Here is a 24,238-nt window from a genome sequence, read left to right as displayed (position 1 = left end):
GAGTCATAAATAAATATAGCAGGCGGCCATTCCGTGTCTTTATGTACGACGAGCAAGTCTTCGGGTTTTATTTAGGGTTATGGGTCTAATTTTGGTTTGTTATTTCCTCAAGCTATGTCTCGTTTGTCAAGTTAGACTAAAATGTAAGGAAAACGTGGCAGGAAAGAAGGTGTTACCACATGAAGCTACGTAGTAGTGCTAAATTGATAAATTGGGGCTATGGTTATAAATTCAAGCATAAGGCTACAAATCCAAGGTTAATCGTAGCCACCCATGTGGACGTCTCCAGTCATAGTCTCGGACGGTAAAGACACCGCCTGAATTTTTAGGAGAGACACCAATGCCACGAGCTTCCCACTCACCATTGGACTCAGCCCAGCCATGGATGGCATGATAGGCGCTGCCGAGGGCCTACATTCGTACAATCGACGCTGCCTACGACGAGACCACACCACACAAGCGCTGATTGACATTTTGGTCGGCAAGCTGTCAAACACTATCAAGCTGTTCATCGATGACAGTCAGGTGACTACCCCCAACGGCGTCGGGGGATCACACACGGCCGGCCACTACTTTATCGACGGTGATGGCGGATCCGGCTTGATACATGCACCCTACCATGGATGGACCTCATCTACTGGCTGTGGTAGCTGCTGAAGCCCGACTGAGGCCAACGCTGCGAGCGGCACGCCACGTCCGACGACGAGTTGGATATGAGGAATCTTGGGACCTATGTCTCCATTGTGGCGGCAACGCCCGCTATTGGCCATTACATGAAGCATAACTTCTGCATAGGTGCGCTGACCTCCGTGGCGTTTAGATAAAGATACGCTGCTGAGCTAGCATCCATGGTGGATTATGAAAATTTGTAAATCACTAGGGGACACAAGTTGCAACAGAAAGGGGATCAAGAAGAGAGTGATGAAGGGAAGATAACGGCCAAGGGATAATGGAGCTGCCGGGAGGTAAGTTCCGAGTATATTGCTCATATTTGGGGTTGACATGTGCTTTTCAGCAATTATCTAGCAGCCGTGGGAAATTCTAATGTTGTTCATTCCTGAATTTTTTACTGAAGTATATATCAGTATTGTCACCATTGTATTACCGCCCATTCAACCATGGGACAATAAGCTCAGGCAATGTGGTTACCTCAAAATTCCATTGCCATATCCCAACCACCCGATCCATACTCTTGTAGTCCCCTTGAGTAACTTCCGAGCAAAGCGCGAGGATGTGTTGACGATAGGTGGCAGGTCTTCATCTTCACCAAGAACTCCAGGTCGTGGGTGATGCCCGGAGCCAAAGGGGCAAGTGGCAACTGAAAAGCGTTCATGCTGGTAGAGTCAGCGGCCGTAGTGAACGATCCGACTGGCGTGGGACTCTCCGGATGATGTGCCGCATTCACGATAATCATGATGTTCTGTTGCTGCTCCGTGTCCTTGTTCTCGTTCTTCTCTGCGGCTCGACTTTCTTGGACCTGCCCTGAGGCACTTGCTGGTTGTGTTGTTGCTGCATCTCTTGGGAGTGGACTGGCAACGCCTTGTGGGCTTGACAAAAGGGGGCAAGTACTGCAAGAATCGCTGTTGCAGCTCCTCGACTTGCTCAGAATAATCTCAAAAGAGGATCTGGGCTGCGGTGATAGAAGCCGGGCTGAACTGTGGGAGAGTCGGGGTTCATCTCACCCACTTCGTTTGCCAGGCAGAAGGTTTGATGGGCTCGTTCAAACGGAACTGAAAGTGACCAAAAAATACCTCGATGTCCAGGAACACACCGTTTGATTTGTCCCATCCATCCACTGTTTAACAGTCATCCCACCCAACGCTACCATGTGGCATCTACACAAATATACCACGGAACAAAAATACAGCAATCACGTTGGCCCTGAACAATATATCTGCCCAGCAAACTCGGGAGCAGTGTGGCAACTTCTCCATAGACGAGCGCAACTTGGAGGAAGATCACCGGTTGGCAGCGGTTCTGACAGACGCACTGGCAATACAACCTGGCATCCGCTTACAAAAGTAATGCCATTTTGGCATGCCAAGTCGGCCACTCGCCGCCCGTAATCCCGCCAAGTCTCCTTCTGCCGTTGCAGGATTCGTATCAGGGTCTCCAGGACGGACTGGCCAGCCTGGTCGGGAGGTGGTACAACCCTGCCCCTGCCAACCAAGACGACATGAATAAAACTGCTCCATCTGCAGCGGAAGCATCACATGCGACACCGGCTGCAGGAGGCGTGGTACAAGAAGAAAGAGCAGGAGCTGAAGAAGCAGTGGGACGAGGAGGATCGGCTGTTGAAGGAGAATAGGGAGAAGGAAGACCAGCTGCGAATGGAGCGGAGGGGGTAAGCAAAGCGGGTGTCGATCAAAAACAAGGAAGAAAGAAATCGCGAGCTTGTGAAGTGGATTCAGCAGGAGCGCCAAGCATTATTCGATTCTCTTCGAAAGACCGCGATCGGATCAGCTACCGAACAACAGAGCATGGGTCTGCCGCAACAAAGCAATCAGACGATGGATGGGAAGAAGCCGGAGCAGCAACATCAACAGGCTGACTTGGTGAGGAATGTGGAGAAAAGTGGCTCGCGTATCTCGATTAGTTTCCCCTCTTGCGACGTTGTCGCGTCTTGGAAAAAGCAGGCCCCGAAGCGTGGATCACGGTCGATGTGAAGGTGACCAGCAAGTCCATCCCATCGGACGAGGTTGTGTCCAAGTTTCTCCATGACTTTGACTCGGGCTTCAGGGGGAGATTCAGGAAGACGTACACGCGAGCACCCCGGGCCCAGTCCCACCGACAAGCCGATGCCGCCGACGCCGCAGGACCAGTGGGAGTGGGACCTGGAGACGGAGACACGGCAAACGCTCCTGCAGATGGCTGCACCCCGCAGTAAACTGCCGAACCTGATGCAGGCATGGCGGAAGGATCTGTCGTTGGGCCCATACCAACTAGTACTAGGCTGGAGCTCATGGCCGATGGTCACTTGACGACCTGGAATGCATAGTTTTGATACTTGGTTTGGGCAAGAAGACGCGATGTACGAATAATGAAAAAAATAAAATAAAAGGGAAACAAGATAGTCAGACAGTGGAAATAGGCCGAAAAGAAAAGTATGGAACGGTTGCAATTGAGGTCGTTTTACTTTAATCTATCGAGTGTTTCTCCACAAATCCATCAAGAAATCACAGATCAGCATTCTGTCAGAGCGACAAACAACTCGCCAGATAACCGAGAGAATGGAGAGTCATCGAAACATAGATCAAGGTTCAATATGGCTTGCCGTCGTATCTGATCAATCCCGGATTGCGTCAACCTGCTTCAACTTGCTCATTTCAAAAATCCTTACCACTTCCGTTAGACTTTCCGCGTAGGTTGCATCTATAAATGTACACTACTGACCCACCGCAGATCGATCGGCTGGGCCGGCCATTCGTGTTCCACTATGACTGCAATTCAGTACGTGATAGTACGAGCAGCGGCAGGGGTAGCCCAGTGTGCAAGGGAAACATTAAAGAATCAAATGCGACGGCAAAGGTCCATTATTGGAAGCATAAGACACATCATCGGAGTAAGTACGGATTTGGTCCACAGAAACAGATCATGCGGGGTGGTATATTACAAATTAAATTAAAAAATAAAACTAGGACATGTACATGTAGATGTAAGGTGGTGTGCTCACAGCATTTACTGCTGAGTGAAGTTGTAGCACTGGTTGACGATGGGAACCTCCACGCCATAGAGGTCTTGCGACCAGTACTTGGTGATGAAACCCTTCAGCTTGAATAAAAAGTCAGACTTGATGCCGACGCCCTGCCCGCATCCGGCCTGGCCGGAAACAGGCTGCAGGACACTGCCGACAGGCTTGGTAGTGGCGGATCCACCAACGCTCAGCTGTTGGTTCCCGTCGAGCGTGAAGCGGTTGTTGATGCGGGGTTGAGCCGTCAGTCCGGTAGAGAGATCGACTAATCCACCCAGAACCTTAATGGCCAATGACACGGTCAAGGAGGCGTAGACGTCGGCGTCGACCTCGGCCTTTTGTGAGATGTTGGCGGCAGCAGTATACTTGGGGTCCCACCCAGTGGCGGTGGTGCCTCGGTCCTTGTTGACTAAGTCGATGTGGACATTTCCACTGGGCATGGCTACACCGAGCGCGGTGTGGACATCCACAGCACCAGATGTGGAAAGATTGACGCCGATCCCGAATGCGACACCGGGGCCAAGGGCGACAACACCAGGGACGTTGATGAGGGTGTACTCGAGATCATCAGGAGAATACTCAAAGTTTTGCGCATAGGCAGCTTGAACGCTGGCCGATAGTGCGACATCGGCCTTGAAGTTGGCATCGAGATCGAAGTAAAGTTCCTTGAGCTTGAAGCTCCAAAAGTCGTAGTTGAGCTTGCCGGAGAACGTAACAGTAGAGTCGAAAGAGGCTTGATCGGCAGTGATCTCGAGGTACGGTTCCAAGTCCAGCAGAGTCGTGTTTCCGGGAAGGGCGCTATTGAATGAGAGTGAGGTGCTGGGGTTGAGGTTGATGCGCTTGCGAAGGGTGGCGGCAGGCAGCGACGAGAATGTCATCTCGCAAGTGTCGGCGACCTGCTCAATCTTCTGGGAGGAGGCCGTGCAGGTGATAGACAGGTCATCCTGATTGGGCTTGACATCATCGACCTTGAAGAAGCCACGTTCAAACTCGTCATTGCAGTTGCCCTGGCCGTTGGTGACAATGATCAGGCCAGATTCAAGCGACTCCCAGTTCTTGGCGGCGATGTCAAAAGCCTCCATGTCTGAGAACTTGACGGTAAGGAGGTCCTTGGAACACTTGACCTTGGTGATGGAGTCAATGTACTCGAGAGCGACGAAGGAGTTGTTGGTTGTCAAGGTCATGTTGATAGACCCCTGAGGCGCAGGTACCGTCGTGTTGTGACCGGTAGTGCTGTTGGCGAACGGGGGAGAAGTGGGCTTGCTGCCGTCATCGCCGTAGAACAGGGTGACCTGGGGTGCCGGGATGATGTTCTTCTTGTCTGAGGTGTCGACGTCAGGGGCCTTGCACGGCGGGAAAGTCGTAGTAGTGTTGACGGGAGTTTCGACGCCGCCGCGAACAACCTCTTCTGGCAGCTCCTCTACAGGAGCTTCTTGGTCGGGCATCTCGACAACAATGTAACGCACCACCCGCTTTTCGAGTGGGCAGTCACACTGCTCCTCGCCACCCAGGACATTTGCAAGGGTGGCGGAGGCGAGGAGGGATAGAGAGAATAGAGTACGTGTGTTCACCATTGTGTCGGTGATGACTTGAAGATCAGAGCAACAAAGGAGCAGGTAGAGACTGGAGCTGAGGGTAACTACCGGCGCTGAGCAAGCAACAAGGGAAACCCAACAATGGACGCCGGGAGGGTTTCCATTTTGTATGCTCGCCCGCCCGAGCCCGCAACCCTCCCCGGGCTGTTGCTTTCGCTCGCGGGCTGCTTTCGCTCACATCGCTTGCACAACTCGCTTTGCGCAAGGAGATTAGGAACCATTGCTTTAGCGCAACCGGAACCAATCCACCGCCCAAGAAGATACCAAGACCCCCGTCCCAATTCGGCAGCTACCGAGAGCGACAACGTTAGTGGGTCTCGCATGCCCAATGCATCAATTCGGCCATCTTATTGGTCCTTGGCCGCCAAACCGTTCACATTCGCAAGCAAATGACTCGCGCTTATTGAATTTCAGGCGGGGACCAATTAATGGCCACGCTGCGCTAGTACAAGTGAGATGGAAATGCGGCACAGTCGTCACGCTCGTTTGACTGTAGTCGGCTTTTATCGTCCGGCCGGTCGCACAGACGTCCAAGGGTCGAAGTGCCACCCATTCGACGGGTTTTTTTGCCGAGGGGTGACATCGGTTTGCTTCAGGTGAATGGCACCTTGTATGTGCGCGGTACGGCAAAGCTCATTAAGTTTTTGTCCCCTTGCATTCGCCGCCATCACATGGTCGGCATTGACCCAGTATAAAGTATGGTCGACGCGTCGCCAAGTCGGTTGCTTGCCTCGCATGTTTGCCGAGATGTCCGTCCGCAGTAAGATAATTATAGCGGGGTTATCACTTGGAGGCTTGGCAAAGACGGACCAGTGAGCTTATCGACAGCCTTGTCTTATCTGCAACTATCGTACGTATGGACAGTCTAACTGAATGCGAATGAATGCAGGAATCGTACCATATACAAAGAATCATGCCATATCCAATACTGTAGTATCCAACCCAAGACATATATAACCCCGAACAATTCGCTCAAAGACGCCACCTAAAGCTGGGGTGCTTCCAGTCGAGATCCTCAATTTCTTGCTGGCTCAGTCCAGCCAGCTCCTTGTCAACATCAAGCTTTTCGCGTCGCTTGTTATCCCATTTCATCCAGAACAGAGCAGCCGTGGAGACGACAAGCATCATGGACGAAGTGGCAAGGTTGAGACCGTTACCAATCTTGTAGTCGGGTGAGTCCCAGGGTAGGAAGCTCCAGGTGGAGATGAGGCCACCGACGTTGCCAAACATGACCTATTAACGAGTTAGTATCTGTCAGGTCAAGGTAGGGTGGGAGTTAATGATGACTTACGTTGAGACCGATGGCACTGCTCCTTGCGGTATCACTGACGACGTTGGCACTAATGTGGGCGTTCGACATTGGGCCCAAAACCATAGCCGAGCTAGCAATCAAGAAAGTTGCCGCGTACCGAACCGTCGCAACCTTGCTCGCCAAGAACATTATATAGCCAGTCATTACCATGGGAGCGCTCAGGGCGATCAGTACCTGCCTGCGATCGAGGTACCAACTCAGACTGGGAAAGGCGACCGTGAAAAAGGCACCGACGATATACGGCGGCACGCTGTAGAGCTGCTTCTGCACGGTGGAAAGAGTAGGGTAAATTGTCGACACAATGGTGGGCAAGAAGAAGGCGAGACCCTGGACGGTCACATTGTCGCACAGGAAGATGAAGGCGATCTGGAGCGCCACTGGGTTCGTCATACCGCGCATCAACTTCTTCTTATCAATCTTGTCCAGAACTTCAGTCTGGCCGACGCGCTCAGACTTGACTCGCGCCTCGCACAGTATCTTCTCATCTTCGGTCATCCAGCGTGCCGTCTCGGGTCGGTCTGTGAGGGTGAAGAAGGCGATGACAGACACGATGATGGTGACGATGCCCTCGATGGCAAAGATCATCCTCCAGCTATGCACACCAGCGAAACTGTCAAGCGTCAGGATGGCGCTGGCCAAGAGTCCACCGAATGCACCAGCCAGAGGGGCCATGACCATGTATAGCGACAATCGGAACGCGAGCTCGGCGCGCTGGTACCAACGTGACAGATAGTATGCAATACCGGGAAGCATTCCGGCCTCGAAGATGCCGAGGAGGAAGCGGACACCGCAAATGGCTGCTCGGTCGTGTACAAACGCAGTGGCGATGGAAGCAATCCCGAAGAGAAGCGATGTTGCGGGCAGGAACCAGCCTGGTCCCATCCACTTGCACAGCACCGTTGCTGGGATCTCGAAGAGGATGTAGGAGATGTAAAAGACGGAAAGGATAATGTTGTAGTCGTTTCCGGTGAGGCCTAGATCCTTTTCCAAACCCGCAATACGCGCGTTACCTGAGCAGGTTAGCATTTTTTTTTTCTTTTTGTCAGTGACAGCAGGTGTCGACCACGAGCTACTTACCAATGTTTGCGCGATCAATGAAGCAGAACAGGTACAGCAGCGCAACAGTCGGCACCAAGTACAAGTCCATCTTCATTCGCAGCTTCCTGACAGCCTTGGGGTCAAACTGTATGATTGGGTTGCCATAAGCGTCGGTCGCAAGCTGTCCTCGGGCGGCGGCCTGTCGCAACAACTCGTCATTCATGATTGCCGCCGTCTGGATTCGATCCTCGGAGCTGTTGCCGTGCTCGACCCCGACATCTTTGCTGACCTTTTCATCCATTTTTGAAGAACTCTTGAAAAGCAGGTGTCAGAAAAGAGGACTGTAAAGGAAAAATACCCCGGATGTGCGAAAAGGAAGCGACCTTTATTCTGTGCCCTGACAGCTCGGCCCGACAATGGATCCCACCGGCTTGAGGTCCATGACTCCTCTACCTGGCAGTTGTTGTGAAAATCAGAAAAACAAAAACACTAAGTTTGATTGCTTAGCCGGGGAGCAGGCGGGGCTTTCCCCAGCACTTCCCCACAAAGCGGAATGCCCCCTTTGCCATGTTCGCGGCCTTACTGCCTCAATAAATCATGCGGTAAATATTTAAGCCAGGTCGGGAGTTGCATTTTTGGCCGAATTTGGCCAAGGAATCAACTGCGACTAGCAAAAGCCGTTGGGGAAAAACGTCTCGCTTTGTGGGCGTCGGGAGGAGACGTCGGGGTGCTGCTTTAGATCTAACCCTATTTGTTAGGTTGAAGCTTGTCCCCAGTTGTTTTGCGGGAAATAGGATCCTCCCCCTCCCCCGCAGCATTTATTGTCCAATAAGGTAGCCGCTCTAAATGTCCCTCCTTAATAAGGACCGGCGGCTGCGACTCTCGGCATTTGCCATCGCCTCTTGTTCTAGTTGCTGTGATGTAAGGCACGTGATTTTTTCCACACAATGCTTGTTTTGACTGGGTATGAAAGCTATGCCATGGCCAAGTATTTACTGATTTCGCGATGTATTGTAGCAAGATCAGCCGAGTCATCCGGTTAAAGATTTAACACAGCTGGATGAGCCAGGAGTATTTTATACTGCAATTGTTTCGGGTCACACATCATTGATCAAGGTATCTTACTACTCTCACTGTCTTTATTCCCATTTTCACTCCCGTCCTCCACCTTTTCCTCCACTTTAGCCTACTCGGCCACAAATGCGTGACCGGCATGTAGTTGCCGCAGTATCCAGCGCGAGTTTTGATGCTATCATTTAGCGCAGAGAAAGGTTTTGGTGGGCCACTTGAATATGAGAATAATGGGCGTAACCAATTCTTTTGTGTCCTGATAGTTTATTTCCTGTCTATTGTCGGTAAACTCAATCCAGCAAAGTTGAAGCTGAACTGGACAACCAGGGTCGCGCCAATCCAAACACGCGGACAATGCCGTGGTTAGGAAGGAGAGATTGCTTATCCCGACTCATGAAATTGCTGTTAATGCTCCACGTGTTACTCGTTACGGCCCTCCCACTTTCCGTGACATACCATTTCGTGGGTAGGGTATTTAGTCCCTAGGCTGATAGGCTGCCAACGATAAGAAGGAACTGCAGTTCAACTCTCTCTAGCTTATCAATGTATAAGTATTAAGGATATAGTATTGGAAAGACCATGGAGGCACATGAGGGTCAATTTGACATATATCCCACAGCTTGACGAAAAGGCATGAGTTATTATAGTGTTGCTTTGGATAAAATAGTAGGCTCGAAGCTTGATCAAAAGAAAAAGGGAGGCAATCTAGTATTTACAGCAAAGTGGATCTAACGATAATGGCACCCCTTATCGAGCAGTCAATTCTGTTATATAGCAGTCATACTTGCCCCAATCTGTCCGCACCTGGTACCTTAAGCCATTGAAACTCAAATGGTGGAGATACAAGGTATGCACCGGAAACTGTAAGTGTTCAATTAGGTACGTGAGTAAATATGCAGCTAGGTATGCAAATAACACTACTTAGCTGGACAACTTGGATTTTTGCGTCCATGTTCGATTGGACTCGCGTAGGAGTCGACTGTTTGAAAGGTCACTCTGATATAATCGATTACCAGACCTGGAGTGTCGCCCGTTTGCCACGAGGGACCAGAGCAAAGGCTTCTCGATTCCAGACGCATCTTCTGACTTCTTGGGTACATGCCAGTGAAGCGTTTGATTTTCAACCGGAAAGCCAGCCATGATACCTGCAAAAGGCCATTCGTTTGCTCAATTCGAAGCGTGCACATTAGCTACTGGACCCACCACACACATGCCTCCTGCCATCGAAGGGTTGAAAATTACCATAAACCGCACCGAAATTCTATCCTCTGAAAAATTCCTCGGGACGAGGATATTCACACAATAATATCATATTCCATCGTGCATTTGTACTATTTGACAGTCGCATCACCCATCGCCAACATACCTACAATGACTTGCCCATCTTCCTAGGCGGAACCTTGGCTGCAAACAACCTATCAATCTCATCAAAAGTTTTGCCCTTGAGCTCTGGAACCCATACCCAACTTCCAACCGTACCCATCAAAGCTAGACCACCAAAAACGAAACCAACCTTGCCTCCCATGTTACCCTCATCCGGATTGACCATGTAGGGGATAGCAAAATTAAACACAATACCACAGATGGCCTGAGTGGCTGTGGCCAGAGAGATGGTCTTGGCTCGGAGACTGGTGCTGGAAGCTTCTCCCAAGATGGCAAATGCCATGGCGCCAATGGTCATGAAATAAACAAACGCGTAAACGACCGTAGAAGAGGCCATGACCCAGCCTGCCGCAGCGGTCGGGACCACGTCCATGATTCCAATGAGGAAGAGCAGGCCGGTCAGAGCGGCCATTCCACCGACAAAGATGAGACGGCGACCGAAGCGCTCGACAACGAACCAAGAGCAGATGTTACCCAAGACACCACAAGCTGTGACACCGACGCCCAGATCGAAGGATTGCTGGACGCCAACCAATTTGAAGAAGTAGGTTGAGTATCCAAGGACGAAAATGATGCCGACGAGGTGTTGGCAGAGGAAAACGCCGGTAGAAATGCCCGTCCGTAGGAGGTTGGTGCCGCGGAAGCAGTCGATCAAACGTTGTTCACTAATGGTGGCAGTTTCTTCGGCGATGGTAGCCTCCATGGCGATTATTTGTCTCTCAGCGTCGTAATCTTTTCCATAGAGTTTCTTGATAGTCTTGATGGCTTGTTCCTTTTTCCCAGTTCGGACAAGGTACCAAGGCGACTCGGGCAGGAAAGGGAGAAAGACGACCAAGAACAAGACAAAGAATAGCTGTGTGGCAAAGCCCCCTTTATATGCCCATGCATCAGGTCTCTCTCCAAAAGCCTTGACTACAGCGTTTGAAAGCAGCTGACCAATGGCAATGCCGAGGTTTACTCCGGCCGTTGCAATACCTCTCAAGGCGACGGGTGCAATCTCGCTGCATGCCAAAGGGGCTAGTGTAAGGTAGAAGCCGAGACCGAAGCCTAGGACGAGCTTGGAGACAAGGAAGGCTGGTCGAGTGTTGGAAGCAATCTCTCCTGCGATTCCACCGGAGCAGATTACCAGACCGCAGATGAGAGAATAGCGACGACCGATCCGATCGGCGGCCCAACTGCAGAGGAAGCCACCAAATATCTGACCGACCGAGGCGATAATGTTGAAAGCGGCTTGCCATTCGGCGGGTAGGATGGCCTCACCTTCGGAGGTGAGGTAACCAAAATCGCGACGGAAGGAGTCGACAGCGATCATGGCGCCGTTGATCTGTGCATCGAAGCCCCTGTGATGAGTCAGTATATGCCATACTCTGGCAACAGAGAACTTGGACGACGACAACATACCATCCGACAGCACACATGGCCCAGTAGAAGCACCACCATACGATGATCTTGTGATTTTTGAAAACCTCTCGCAAGGTGAGCTCCTGCTCTTGAGTGACAGGGACCTTGTCATGATGACTGATGGTACCCTCAATGGGGAGTGTTTCGATATCTTTGGATTTTTCCATAATGAGTTGCACGAGACTGACAACTGAGACTGACGAGACGCCGGTGTCAACACATCAAGGAGAGGCTGATATTAAATATTCAACTTGATGCCTCCACCTCCGCATCACCCTTGTTGTAGATGGCATGACATTGTGGAGTTGAAAGCTGGGGTTGATCTTGTGGGGAGCTGAATTTGTGCCTGGGTAATGTGCCGATGATTGGTTGAGTCATTTGACCCACAGCGTATTTACAAAGAGCGACATTCCGCGACGAAATTTGTTTTTTTTTTTTCTCTCCAGTTCCCAACCATGGAGTCCACCGAAAGATCAGCCAGACCTGCCCCACGGGGAACTGCAGCCTACCAAAGAAGACGTGCCGTAAAGGCTTGTCAGGTATGTCGGGCTCGCCGTACCAAATGCGACAATCTCAAGCCGTCATGCTCCTTTTGCCTCAAGACGGGAGCCAAATGCATTCAGTCACCTGTCGATTTCTCCAGTTTTGACCCCGCTAGTCTAAAGATCTTGGAGAGGTTGGATGATCTGGAGCAGTTGGTTCGGGGACAAAATGTCATACCTGGAGAACCTGAAGAATTCAACGCCTTCGACCCCATTCAAGTCGGCATGGTGTTGCCAGTTTCGGCAGACGAGCTGCTTGCCAAGCTAGTGTCACAAGGAAGACTACCTCCAGTAGACATTGCTTCTCCCCGACTCAACACCTATACGTCTCCCGGTTCTTTTGATCTAGAAGAACCCAGTCGAGTGCGGCCTCTACTCGACAGATTTTTCGAATACGTTCACGTCAAAAATCCAATCCTCGACGAGACACATACACGGCATGTCGTCCAGGCAACAGTGGTCAATGGAATCGATTGGTCGGCAGAATCTTGTCTATCGCTTCTCATCCTGGCCTTGGGATCCATCGCTACCCCTTTTGGTGTCAGCTTCAACACAAGACCTGGATCCACGGAATACGCACAAGCAAGGTCGTATTTCTGTGCAGCCGAGAAGAGGCTTGGTCTGCTTCTGACAAATGATCAGGTCATTGCACCTCAGTGTCTGTTTCTCGCGGGAGTTTTTCTCATGTGCACATTTCAACCCCACAAGGCATGGCGTTGTTTTGTGCAGTCTCTGGCCTGTTGTCAGCAGTTTCCATTTCTGACGCCTGAATCTCAAAGACAATACCATGACCAAGTAGCACGCGACCATGATCCGGCTGTCGATCTGCAGCAAGCCATTTACTGGTCTGCATGGAAATCGGAACGAGAAATCCGGGGACATCTCCACCTGCAAGATTTTTCAGAGCAACACAGCATGACGAACCTATACCCGTCGTTCTTCCCTACCCCACCTTCTGTCAGGACGATATCGGCAGACACTACACATCAAAGAGAAGAGATGTCTTGGTATTTTTATCTGTCGGAAATTTCTCTCAGACGTCTTAGTTCACGAATCGCCGCCGAGATGTTTGAACTTCAGCAAAAACACAAATCTAGAAGGTCGTTCCTCATGGCAATGGCGGATTTGGTTCCGTCGTTTGAAGAGCAGACACTTGATTGGATACGATCTCTACCTGCCAGTCTTTCTTTCGACGCTCCCATCAGTCAAGATGACGTCTGTCGGTTTGTATTACGCGGACACGCAGTCAACACATACGAGATGATTTACTGGCCATTTGTTTCTGCACTGTTGGATTCTAGCCTGCACAAGAGTCCACACAATGAGACCTTTGTGCTGTTGGCAAACAAAGGAATTGAAAATCACGCATACCGACTGCGGGTCAACAAGCAGGGATTCTATCACCGGCACCATGGCACCTATTACATGATGGCTTCATGTGCCAGAAGCGCACTAGTGTTGTCTGCATGCAGATCTATCCCTGAAGCGGGTTCAATGGGGTCAGGAGTGGAGGAGGTGGTTGGTTTGTTGGATTACTGGAGCAATGAGACGCCAGACTTTGATCGAGTACGGATGCATTTGCAGCATTTGGAATATTTGCGAGACTGATTGATGTACATGGAAGCCTGCTAGAGAACAATACCAGCCTGTGGGTCTTTGCAGACTCCGACTACCGGTGAAAATATCAACCTGTGGGTCGTCTTGGCGATGTTCCTAGTGGGCTTCCCCGCGTGGAGGTCGCGGAGTATCGCAGTTAAGGAATATGTGGAGACATTTGATGGGATGTCCTGTAACGTTGCGTACCCCCTGTTCGGCACCCCCCCTGTTCGGCACCCAAAAATAACAACACTTTTATTTTTATCCTCCAACTTCTATTATAAATATCTCGATGAATCTTTCACTTTTGGATTTACTTTTTTCTAATCTTGATTCTCCATTTTCCAATGAAGCAATATACTGAAAAACAGCTTATATCTGCAATTAACGACGTCAATAATGGCAATCCAATTGCAAAAACCTCCCGAAAATGGGGAATACCTAGGTCTACACTTCAAAGTCGACTTAAAGGTTCTCAAGCTTATAAAAAAGCACAAAGCCCTTTTCAAAGGCTTTCTACGGAACAGGAAAAGCATTTGGCTGATTGGGTACTTACCCAAACAGCTTTAGGGCTTCCGCCAACGCATCAAGAATTACGCTTTTTTGCCGAACGAATTCTTCAAGCCGCCGGAGAGACAAAAGGCCTTGGAAAACGTTGGATAACTCGTTTTTTGGCTCGTTATCCAATCCTTAAGACCCAAAGGCCCCGTCGAATAGATAACGCCCGGGTTAATGGCGCTACTACGGAGGTAATTAAATCTTGGTGGCTTTATATTACGAACCCGGTTATTAACGCTATTAAACCGGAAAACCGTTGGAATATGGACGAAACCGGTATAATGGAAGGTAAAGGATCTAACGGCCTGGTATTAGGGCTTAACGGGATCCGGCCGTTGCAACGGAAAGAGCCCGGAACGCGGGGTTGGACGACTATAATCGAATGTATATCGGCTACGGGCGTTGCCCTCCCTCCCCTTGTTATATTTAAGGGAAAAAACGTACAACAACAATGGTTTCCGACGGATTTAAGCCTTTTCGATAATTGGAAATTTCACGCAACCGAAAACGGGTGGACAAATAACGAAACGGCTATCGAATGGTTAAAAAAAATGTTTATTCCGTATACCCAACCTTTAACCCCTGAAAAGCGGTTATTAGTTTTGGATGGCCATAGATCACATATAACGGACGAATTTATACTTTTTTGCTTGTAAAATAATATTCAACTCCTATATTTACCCCCTCATTCGTTACACGTTCTCCAACCATTGGATCTATCGGTTTTTGGGCCGTTAAAAGAAGCTTATCGACGTCAACTTGGATTTGTTAGCCAATTTTGCTGTTCAACAATTATTGGAAAACGAAATTTCCTACTTTGTTATCGAAAAGCCAGATTAAAAGCATTTATAGCAAAAACCATTCAATCTGGTTGGCGTACAACGGGGTTATGGCCGGTAAACTTGGTTAAACCACTTTTAAGCCCTTTTTTGTTAAAAAATAGCAACGCCAACGTTATAAAAGATAAAAACAACGGTTTGCAAAGGGATAAAACACCGGAAAGCCCAGCCCAAAAAATTAACGACCCGTCTTTACTTATTTGGAAAACCCCTAAAACGACCCGAGATGTCCGATTTCAACTGCAAAAACTTTCCCAATCCAACAAAACCAACGCTACTTCACGTCTTTTATTTGCAAAAGTCCAAAAAAGCTTCGAAGCTAAAGATACCCTTTTGGCTAGCGCCCAGCAAAAAATCAGCTTATTGGAAGCACAACTGGAGGCAATACGGCCGGTTAAAAGGAGGAGGGTGGTTCCGGATCCAAACGAGCTTTTGGTTAACAAACAGAACATTATTGGATTGCAGGAAAAGGATATAGAAAATTTGGAACCTTTAGCTGATGAAGAAGAGGTTAATGAACCGGAGAAGCGTGAAAACGATTGTATTTTTGTCCGTTGATAATTTTATATTTAAATCAGCTTATAAAAGTAGGCATTTCGTTGTTAGATTTTCAGGGTGCCGAACAGGGGGGGTGCCGAACAGGGGGTACGCAACGTTATATTTCAGACATTACATTGCATTGGAAAATGAGCAGACAATCCGTATGGACATTGACCTCTTTTATTTGAACTCTTTCATTATCCTCAGTACCTGAAGCTTCATCCGACACACACACACACACACACAAAATGTCCTGCAAATTGCTCCGCGTCAGCGGCACCCAGATTGTCGACCCTGACGGCAAGCCGGTCCTCCTCAAGGGCGCCGGTCTGGGTGGAATGCTGAATATGGAAAACTTCATCACCGGCTACTCAGGGCATGAGTTTGAACACAGAGCCGCCCTGGCAGAAGTCCTTGGACAAGAAAAGGCCGACTATTTCTTCTCTCGTCTCATCCACCACTTCTTCACAGAGGCAGATGCCGCTCTCTTTGCGTCACTAGGTCTCAACTGCTTGCGAGTACCGTTCAACTATCGCCACTTCATGGATGATGACAACCCATCCGTCATCAAAAAGCAAGGGTTTGAACTTCTTGACAGGATCGTTAACATCTGCGCCAAACACAACATCTATGTGGTTCTAGACCTGCATGCCGTCCAGGGAGGACAGAATCAAGACTGGCACAGCGACAGTGGCCTCAATCGAGCCATATTTTGGGAGTTCAAAGACTTTCAAGACCGTGCCATCCAACTATGGGAGGCTCTTGCCACCCACTACAAGGGTAACCCAGTCATCGCAGGCTACAACCCCTTGAACGAGCCAGCAGACCCAAAACACACACGTCTTCTGGCGTGGTATGAACGCTGTGAAAAGGCGATCCGAGCAATCGACCCTGATCACATGCTATTCGTTGACGGCAACACATACGCCATGGACTTTTCCGCCTTTCCCGTCGACAAGCCACTACCAAACACAGTGTACAGCTGCCACGACTATAGTTTCTTGGGCTTCCCACTGGCCGAGCAGTACGAAGGCACTGAAGATCAAAAGAAGAAGCTGAGGGAGAGCTTCAAGCGCAAGGTGACGTTTATGCAGCAGGCCAAGGTGCCGATCTGGAACGGAGAGTTCGGCCCGGTATACCAGGATCCGCGCAAAGACGTCAACGCCGAGACCACAAACCGGAAGCGATTTGCGCTGCTAAAAGAGCAGCTGCAGATCTACAAGGAGTTTGACCAGGACGTTTCGTCGAGCATCTGGCTGTACAAGGACATTGGATACCAGGGAATGGTGTATGTGTCTCCCGACAGCCCCTACATGCGACTGATTCAGGGCTTCGTGGAGAAGAAGCAACGACTTGGGCTGGATTTCTGGGGAGTGGCTAGCAAGGATGCCATCAACAGTGACGTGTACACTCCGTTTTTGGAAAAGGTCAAGAAGGAGATTCCAGAGCATCTCTTGAAGAAAAAATACCCCAACGTCTGGACCTTCGACAGACAGGTTGAGAGGTCGGTTAGAGAGATGCTGCTGAGCGAATATCACGGATGGGAAATGGCAGAGCTTTTCAAGGGCAAGACGGAAGCTGAGTTGGAGGAGTTGGCAAGCAGTTTCAGCTTGGAAAAGTGCGTCTTGAGAGACGAGCTGAACCAGATTCTAAAGGAGGATGTCTAGTGATTGTGCTACCGAGGCATTGAGTACCAGTCTCATCTCTCCGTCGTCTATTCGCCGTATCAATCCCCACCCAGGTAGCAACCGTAAAGGTTGACACTATCAATACCAACAGATCCCACGTAGTCGTCATTATCGCACAGGAAAGAAAATGTGAGATCGTTGCCGTTGACATATGAAAAAGTAGTCGTCACAGACCCTCGACCTTTAGCTTGGCCACGTCTCCAGGACGACACCGGATCGCCGCCAAAGGTGGTAGTCAGGATGCAGTCTATATCAGATTTATCGCCGTCCCCAATAACATCATAGGACCAGTCATAGGTGAGGGTGACAGAGGGTTCGTTGAATCCACGAATCGTCTGAGAGATGATACTCTCCTCGCTGGATGAGGTCATGTATCTGGAATAGGTCAGTGGTGTTTTTATGGGGTAAATGGAAGGTTATACTTACAGGTAGTTTTCTCCATCTTCAAGTCTGAAGCGGAGAGAGGAGGTGTTCCATTCGTCGTATTGCCGAACCCTCACACCGTCACCGGCAGTCCAATCGTTGAGACCGTCCTCGAATGATGGGTTTGCGAGATATTGATCACTGTCAGTGTCGCAGTGGCGTTGACTCCAGCGGGAAATGGGGTGGTTGCGGTCCAAAGGTGCGAGAAAAGGGGGAGGTACAGCGAGGGCAGTCGAAGCCACTGCAAGAAGGAAATTGAACTGCATTTTGAATGAGTTTAGGACTTGTCTGCTCAATGCCCGAGTACTCTGACTGACTTGGGCACTTGAAGGTCATTTTATATTCAGCTCTTCCTCGACATTGACCGAGATGGCATTGTAGTGGTTAAATTTGAGTTTACGACCAAGGCAAAGTATGTTTTAATAAATCTGCACCAATTTTGAAGCTCTGGAGATGGCTTAAGCCACGGACTAGTCCGGTGCTCATCTTGATGGACATAAGCGCAAGCTGATTGCTGTCACAGTCCTGTATAAGATGCTAAAGAGTTTACCCCTGCATGGTGCTTGGTGTGTTGACTTCAGGCGGAAACCAAGCAGCCAAGGCACCCAACACATGATATCCATAGTAGCAACTAGGTACCAACCGAGCCCCTGACTTACAAAGGAGTGCAGATATGTCGATTACGTCAGTGATTGAGTCACATTGGTTGTGACGAGATGCCTAGTGGCGTGGTTGGGTCGGTCTAGAGATTAATTCGGGGGATATTGCGAGGAAACCAACAATCCAAGGCCGCAGTAGCAGTTAAGTGAAGTGAATAAAGGCTGGCAGTTTCTTGGTCAAAAATCTCAATACAAAGCTTGGTTTAGATGTTGAAAGTCTGATCGTGCAAATCGTAAATGGCATGCTGTGAATTTGTTTGACTGCTTGGTGCATTAGACACGGAAATTGCTAATATTAATCTTCGGGCCGGAACTGGATACGTGATTCTGAAAGTTTATTCTTTGGTGTCAGTATTGCGTGCTTAGACAAAGGTTATCTAGTTGTTTCCGTGGAACCCAGCGAAGGTCAGTCAAAGAGTGCGATTTGAAAAGTCAATAAATGATGTCCTCTCAACCCTCATTCCAACTGTTCCGGTCAAAAGTATTCGTAAAAATGGATCAATCGGTCAGAAAACTTTAACAACCCACCGAAATTGCCGCAGATATTAGGACGATGGGATTCAACCTATATAAATCTGTCCAGACATCACCAGAGATGACGTGGCCGGGGCTGAGCTTAGAGAGTTGTGTCAAAGGGTGCGGGTGAATGGGAATCGGAAGGGTCTAGCAAAATAAAAGTACAATATGTTGGGGACAGGATTTGTCATGTTGGTCCTTATCAACGGAGCAGGAAACTCAATATATCCTTAATCAGGGACGGACTTTAGTCGCTGTCCGCGGTCTTCCGGGTACAGTGCGAGTGATCAATCGGCGCGATCCTACCACCCGAAATGCCTTACAGCTTGGCAGATTTGACCGGCTTGTTCGGACAGTGCAAATTAATTCGGACTCCTTCAAGGCCCCGACGGGGTCCAATTGATATTTCCTCCCGGATCTACAACGCGCAAACGTCTTCCTGGTCGCACTAGTACTTTTTGAGGGAATTCGGAATTTTTAAAATATGATTCCAAACAATGACGCATGAAATGTCGGGTTACCGGCTCCATTGGAAATCGCACGGGGTTGTTTATTTCCCGGTAAAGGGTTATAAAGTCCCTGCCGAAACAATGCAACCGTAACTCACCAAATTAAACAGAGCCGCATTCACACATCAATTCGATTCATGCCTGCTAGCAGTCATGTCGACATCTAATCAGGGAGGTCAACCTCCAAGCCTTTCGTCAATCGAAAACCTTCAAGAAAATGTTCAATCTCATTCAGAAGTCACCATCGTCAACTATGACTTCGAATCCCAGGAAGAAGATTCAAGGGTGGAGGAAGAAGTCCACGAGTTGGCACGTCGATACACGACTGCATCAAACTTTCAAGGATCGCTTTTTCCTCATCAACCAGGCAGCCCTCTCGACCCCAGTAGCGACACGTTCAATGCCCGCAAGTGGGCCAAAGCTTTTTACGACCTAAGGGTTGATACAGCCGAGGGCAGTCCACCTAGAACCACAGGGATCGCATTCAAGAACCTCAACGTTCATGGTTTTGGAACAAGCACCGACTTCCAGAAGGATGTGGGGAATTCCATCCTTAACATCGGCTCTGCCGTAGACAAGATGTTGGGCAGGAAACAAGAACGAATCGACATTCTACACAACCTAGAAGGTGTGGTACATGCTGGGGAGCTGCTGGCAGTTCTTGGACCTCCAGGATCAGGTTGTACGACTTTCCTCAAGACTGTGGCTGGAGAGACTCATGGTTTTCATGTCGATCCGGAAGCTACCATCAACTACCAGGGAATCCATCCCAAACAGATGCGAACATCATTTCGAGGCGAGGCCATCTACACTGCCGAGGTCGATCATCACTTTGCCCATCTTACCGTCGGTGACACACTCTACTTTGCCGCGAGGTGTCGGATTCCAAAGAACATCCCTTCGGGTATATCGAGAAGGGAATATGCTGAGCATCTTCGGGATGTAACCATGGCCATGTTTGGCATTTCCCATACGATAAACTCCAAGGTTGGAAATGGTTTTGTTCGAGGTGTGAGTGGTGGAGAGAGAAAAAGAGTCACCATCGCAGAGGCGGCTCTGAGTTACTCCCCTCTTCAATGTTGGGACAACAGTACCAGAGGTCTCGACAGCGCAAACGCTGTTGAGTTTGTGCGTACATTGCGAACACAGTCCGATATCATGTCGTGCACTTCTGCTGTGGCAATCTATCAAGCGCCCCAGGATGCCTATGATGTAAGTCTTTGAGTTTGCCCTGAGTTTGCCATTGGCCTGGTCGTTCTGAATCAAGTCCGAGACTAACACGTCCACAGCTCTTTCACAAAGTCATCGTCCTCTACGAAGGCCGCCAGATTTACTTTGGACCCACCGGACAAGCTCAAGCCTACTTTGAAGGGCTGGGTTTCGTTTGCCCCGATCAACAAACTACAGCCGACTTTCTCACATCCATGACCAGCAATCAAGAACGTATCATTCGTCCTGGTTGGGAAGGCAAGGCACCTCGAAGTCCCGATGAGTTTGCACAAGCTTGGAAGAACAGTCAACAACGCGCTGCTCTCATGGTGGAAATCGACAGCTACATCGAACAACATCCTTTCCACGGTCAAGACCTACAAACATTTGCCAAGTCGCGGAGGATGGACCAGTCCAAGGCCCAGCGGGCAAAGTCACCTTACACGCTCTCATTTGGTGAACAGCTAGGAATAACACTGTGGCGCAGTATCGTCATGCTCAAGAACGATCCAAGCACCACGGTAGCGGCGCTTTTTACAAACACATTCCAGGCGGTCATAATTGGAAGCATTTTTTATAATCTTTCGGCCGATACGTCATCCTTCTTCAAAAGGAGTACCCTATTGTTCTTTTTGGTTCTCATGAATGCGTTCGGTAGCATTCTTGAGATCCTGTCACTATACGCCAAGCGCACGATAGTGGAAAAGCACGCTCGCTATGCTCTCTATCGTCCTTCAGTCGAAGCTCTATCTGCCATGGTGGCCGATTTGCCTTATAAGATTGTCAACGCCATCATCATGAATACGATTCTCTATTTTATGGGCAATTTACGAAGAGAGGCAGGGGCTTATTTTTTCTTCTTGCTCATCAATTTCGTCATGACATTGTCAATGTCCATGATGTTTCGACTGATCGCTTCTGTTACAAAAACAATCTCGGCAGCCATGGCCCCTGCGTCAATCATCCTGCTTGCCATTGTGCTATACACGGGCTTCTCCATCCCGGTTCAATACATGCAGGTTTGGCTTGGTTGGTTGAGGTGGATCAACCCTGTCTACTACGGACTCGAAAGTATCATGTTGAACGAGTTTCTTGGCCGAAATTTCGAATGCACATCGTTCATTCCATCTGGCAGCTCTTACAACAATGTCCCTTCGTCCAGCCGAGTCTGCACCACAGTAGGTTCAATCCCAGGTCAACCTTTCGTCACGGGTGCTGCCTATCTTGAATCTTCATACGACTACCTGGGTGAACATAAGTGGCGCAACTTTGGAGTTGTGGTTGCATTCACGATCCTCTTCATGGTTCTGCATCTGGTAGCGACCGAGTACGTGGCCGCGGCACGTTCAAAGGGAGAGGTTTTGGTTTTTACCAGAAAGGCATTGAAGGCTCGTAAGCGCCAGCAAAAGTCGAGTGGCGATATTGAAATGTCAAGCCAAGGCAGACAGTACATTGAAGAAAGTGAAGGCCCGGTCGATATGGAAAAGCAAACTTCCGTCTTTCACTGGAAAGATGTTTGCTACGACATCAAGATCAAGGGAGAGCCACGCCGAATTCTTGACCACGTTGACGGTTGGGTCAAACCTGGTACCCTCACCGCACTGATGGGAGTTTCTGGTGCTGGAAAGACCACGCTTTTGGATGTCCTTGCTAGCCGTGTCACCATGGGTGTTATCTCTGGTTCCATGCTAGTCGATGGGCAGCCTCGGGACTTTTCATTCCAGCGCAAGACGGGTTACGTGCAACAACAAGACCTTCACCTTCACACCTCGACCGTCCGAGAAGCGTTGACTTTTTCGGCCATCCTTCGACAACCATCACACTACACCAAAAAGGAAAAGATTGATTATGTCGACACGGTCATTAGCATGCTCGGTATGGAAGAGTACGCCGACGCAGTTATCGGTATTCCGGGTGAAGGTCTAAACGTCGAGCAGCGAAAGCGGTTGACCATTGGTGTTGAGTTGGCAGCCCGTCCACAACTCCTCCTCTTCCTCGACGAACCAACATCTGGTCTTGACAGTCAAACATCATGGTCGATTTGCAACTTGATGGAAAAGCTCACCCGTAGTGGACAGGCTATTCTGTGCACCATCCATCAACCTTCTGCAATTCTGTTTCAGCGTTTCGACAGATTGTTGTTGCTTGCCAAAGGCGGCCGCACCGTCTACTTTGGTGAAATCGGTAAAAACTCACACGTCTTGATGGACTATTTCGTCCGCAACGGAGGACCAGAGTGCCCAGAAGGAGCCAATCCCGCGGAACACATGCTCGAGGTGATTGGGGCGGCGCGTGGTGCAAAAACCGAAATCGACTGGCCGGCAGTTTGGCGTCAGAGCCCAGAGTACCAGGGTGTCCAGGACGAACTGGCTCGTCTTTCATCAACCAGGGCGGTCCCGGTCTCGAGCGACAATACGCAGCACAATGAATTTGCGGCCGGGATGATCACTCAGTTTGAGCAGGTCACTAAACGCGTCTTCCAACAGTACTGGAGAATGCCTGCTCTCATCGCATCCAAGGCGATTTTGTCTTTTGGCACGGTAAGCCAAGTCCAAGTTCTCTAACACCATGCAACATGAGTGATGCTAACAGAAAATAGGCCCTCTTCATCGGACTTTCGTTCCTCAACGCCCAAAACTCGATCCGTGGACTTCAAAACCAACTGTTTGGAGTTTTCATGTTTCTCAGTATTTTTGGTCAGATTCTCAACCAGATCATGCCAATGTTTGTCACCCAGAGGACAATGTATGAGGCTCGTGAAAGACCATCCAAAACGTATTCCTGGCAATCCTTTATTTTCGCCAATGTGGTTGTCGAAATGGCTTGGAACACGGTAAGTCTTTGTTCCCTACTTTGTTGCTATTGAGCTCTGCTAACTTTTATTCCAGCTCATGGGTACTCTCTGCTTCATCTGCTGGTACTTCCCCATGGGTCTTTACCGCAATGCCTATCTCACCGACACTGTCGATAGCCGGGGAGCTACAATGTTTGCCCAAGTCTGGATATTTTTCATCTTTGTCACCTCTTTTGCCTTTTTGGGCATTGCAGCTCTCGAGTCTGCCGAAGTCGCCGGCTCTGTGTGCAACCTTTTGAACATTATGATGTTTTCATTCTGCGGCGTGCTCGCAGGTCCAAACGACCTCCCTCGGTTCTGGATCTTCATGTACCGCGTCAACCCATTCACGTATGTGGTTGAAAGCTTTTTAGGGACGGGGCTCGCAGACACGACCGTCACTTGTGCTGCCAACGAATATGTCACCTTCAATCCGGCCAACGGTACCTGCAGCGAATACATGGCAACGTACATGTCGTCCGCTGGCGGTTATCTTCAGAACCCTCAGGCTACAAGCGACTGCAGTTACTGTTCTATGGACAGTACCAACACTTACCTCACGAGTCTCAACATCAATCCGGCCAATACATGGCGAAACTTTGGGCTCATGTGGGTATATGTTGTTTTCAATTTGGGCGCGGCGGTGACGTTGTACTGGATGGCAAGGGTGCCTAAGCGCAAGGCAAAGAAGGAGTAGATGAGAGGAGGGGTAATTTGCACAAACCAATCATGTACCTAATTTATATAATAGATCCCATGTCTGTAATGTCACATTTTTATGAGCATTTCAAGCGAATGCACCATCTCCGACCTACTGTAATGAATGACAGACTCA

The 24,238-nt window shown here is 49.4% G+C and overlaps 9 protein-coding genes across 9 annotated transcripts; 5 read left to right on the top strand and 4 right to left on the bottom strand.

The window, feature by feature from the left end:
• Positions 1–381: 381 nt before the first annotated feature.
• On the top strand, positions 382–657 carry PgNI_09256 (uncharacterized protein; the record flags this gene model as incomplete). Its single annotated transcript, XM_031129243.1, has 1 exon — positions 382–657. One exon carries the CDS (start codon positions 382–384, stop codon positions 655–657), a length of 276 nt encoding a protein of 91 aa, XP_030977516.1.
• A 1,556-nt stretch (positions 658–2,213) lies between these two features.
• On the top strand, positions 2,214–2,887 carry PgNI_09255 (uncharacterized protein; the record flags this gene model as incomplete). Its single annotated transcript, XM_031129242.1, has 3 exons — positions 2,214–2,344; positions 2,384–2,555; positions 2,597–2,887. The coding sequence occupies 3 exons, from the start codon at positions 2,214–2,216 to the stop codon at positions 2,885–2,887; spliced, it is 594 nt and encodes a 197-aa protein (XP_030978264.1).
• A 791-nt stretch (positions 2,888–3,678) lies between these two features.
• On the bottom strand, positions 3,679–5,390 carry PgNI_09254 (uncharacterized protein; the record flags this gene model as incomplete). The annotated part of the gene is given in 2 exon segments (XM_031129241.1): positions 3,679–5,320; positions 5,335–5,390. The coding sequence occupies 2 exon segments, from the start codon at positions 5,388–5,390 to the stop codon at positions 3,679–3,681; spliced, it is 1,698 nt and encodes a 565-aa protein (XP_030978265.1).
• Positions 5,391–6,103: 713 nt separating this feature from the next.
• On the bottom strand, positions 6,104–8,918 carry PgNI_09253 (uncharacterized protein). The gene is made up of 3 exons (XM_031129240.1): positions 7,676–8,918; positions 6,578–7,608; positions 6,104–6,519 (listed from the first exon to the last, which is right to left on the bottom strand). The coding sequence occupies exons 1-3, from the start codon at positions 7,935–7,937 to the stop codon at positions 6,259–6,261; spliced, it is 1,554 nt and encodes a 517-aa protein (XP_030978269.1). The 5' UTR covers positions 7,938–8,918; the 3' UTR covers positions 6,104–6,258.
• Positions 8,919–10,025: 1,107 nt separating this feature from the next.
• Positions 10,026–11,686, bottom strand: PgNI_09252 (uncharacterized protein). The gene is made up of 2 exons (XM_031129239.1): positions 11,492–11,686; positions 10,026–11,430 (listed from the first exon to the last, which is right to left on the bottom strand). Exons 1-2 carry the CDS (start codon positions 11,656–11,658, stop codon positions 10,074–10,076), a joined length of 1,524 nt encoding a protein of 507 aa, XP_030978270.1. The 5' UTR covers positions 11,659–11,686; the 3' UTR covers positions 10,026–10,073.
• Positions 11,687–11,946: 260 nt separating this feature from the next.
• On the top strand, positions 11,947–13,641 carry PgNI_09251 (uncharacterized protein; the record flags this gene model as incomplete). The annotated part of the gene is given in 2 exon segments (XM_031129238.1): positions 11,947–12,015; positions 12,031–13,641. The coding sequence occupies 2 exon segments, from the start codon at positions 11,947–11,949 to the stop codon at positions 13,639–13,641; spliced, it is 1,680 nt and encodes a 559-aa protein (XP_030978267.1).
• Positions 13,642–15,814: 2,173 nt separating this feature from the next.
• PgNI_09250 (uncharacterized protein) lies at positions 15,815–17,233 on the top strand (the record flags this gene model as incomplete). The annotated part of the gene is made up of 1 exon (XM_031129237.1): positions 15,815–17,233. One exon carries the CDS (start codon positions 15,815–15,817, stop codon positions 17,231–17,233), a length of 1,419 nt encoding a protein of 472 aa, XP_030978268.1.
• Positions 17,234–17,292: 59 nt separating this feature from the next.
• On the bottom strand, positions 17,293–19,019 carry PgNI_09249 (uncharacterized protein; the record flags this gene model as incomplete). Its single annotated transcript, XM_031129236.1, has 3 exons — positions 18,865–19,019; positions 17,681–18,663; positions 17,293–17,629 (listed from the first exon to the last, which is right to left on the bottom strand). Exons 2-3 carry the CDS (start codon positions 17,941–17,943, stop codon positions 17,293–17,295), a joined length of 600 nt encoding a protein of 199 aa, XP_030977775.1. The 5' UTR covers positions 17,944–18,663; positions 18,865–19,019.
• A 378-nt stretch (positions 19,020–19,397) lies between these two features.
• On the top strand, positions 19,398–24,188 carry PgNI_09248 (uncharacterized protein). Its single transcript, XM_031129235.1, has 4 exons — positions 19,398–20,573; positions 20,651–23,110; positions 23,170–23,403; positions 23,459–24,188. Exons 1-4 carry the CDS (start codon positions 19,515–19,517, stop codon positions 24,098–24,100), a joined length of 4,395 nt encoding a protein of 1,464 aa, XP_030977774.1. The 5' UTR covers positions 19,398–19,514; the 3' UTR covers positions 24,101–24,188.
• The last annotated feature ends 50 nt before the right edge of the window (positions 24,189–24,238 follow it).

The sequence above is a fragment of the Pyricularia grisea genome (assembly GCF_004355905.1).
Source record: "Pyricularia grisea strain NI907 chromosome Unknown Pyricularia_grisea_NI907_Scaffold_7, whole genome shotgun sequence".
Taxonomy (NCBI): domain Eukaryota; kingdom Fungi; phylum Ascomycota; class Sordariomycetes; order Magnaporthales; family Pyriculariaceae; genus Pyricularia; species Pyricularia grisea.
The sequence above is the reverse complement of the archived record's forward strand: the minus strand, read 5'-3'. Positions and strand labels throughout refer to the sequence as shown.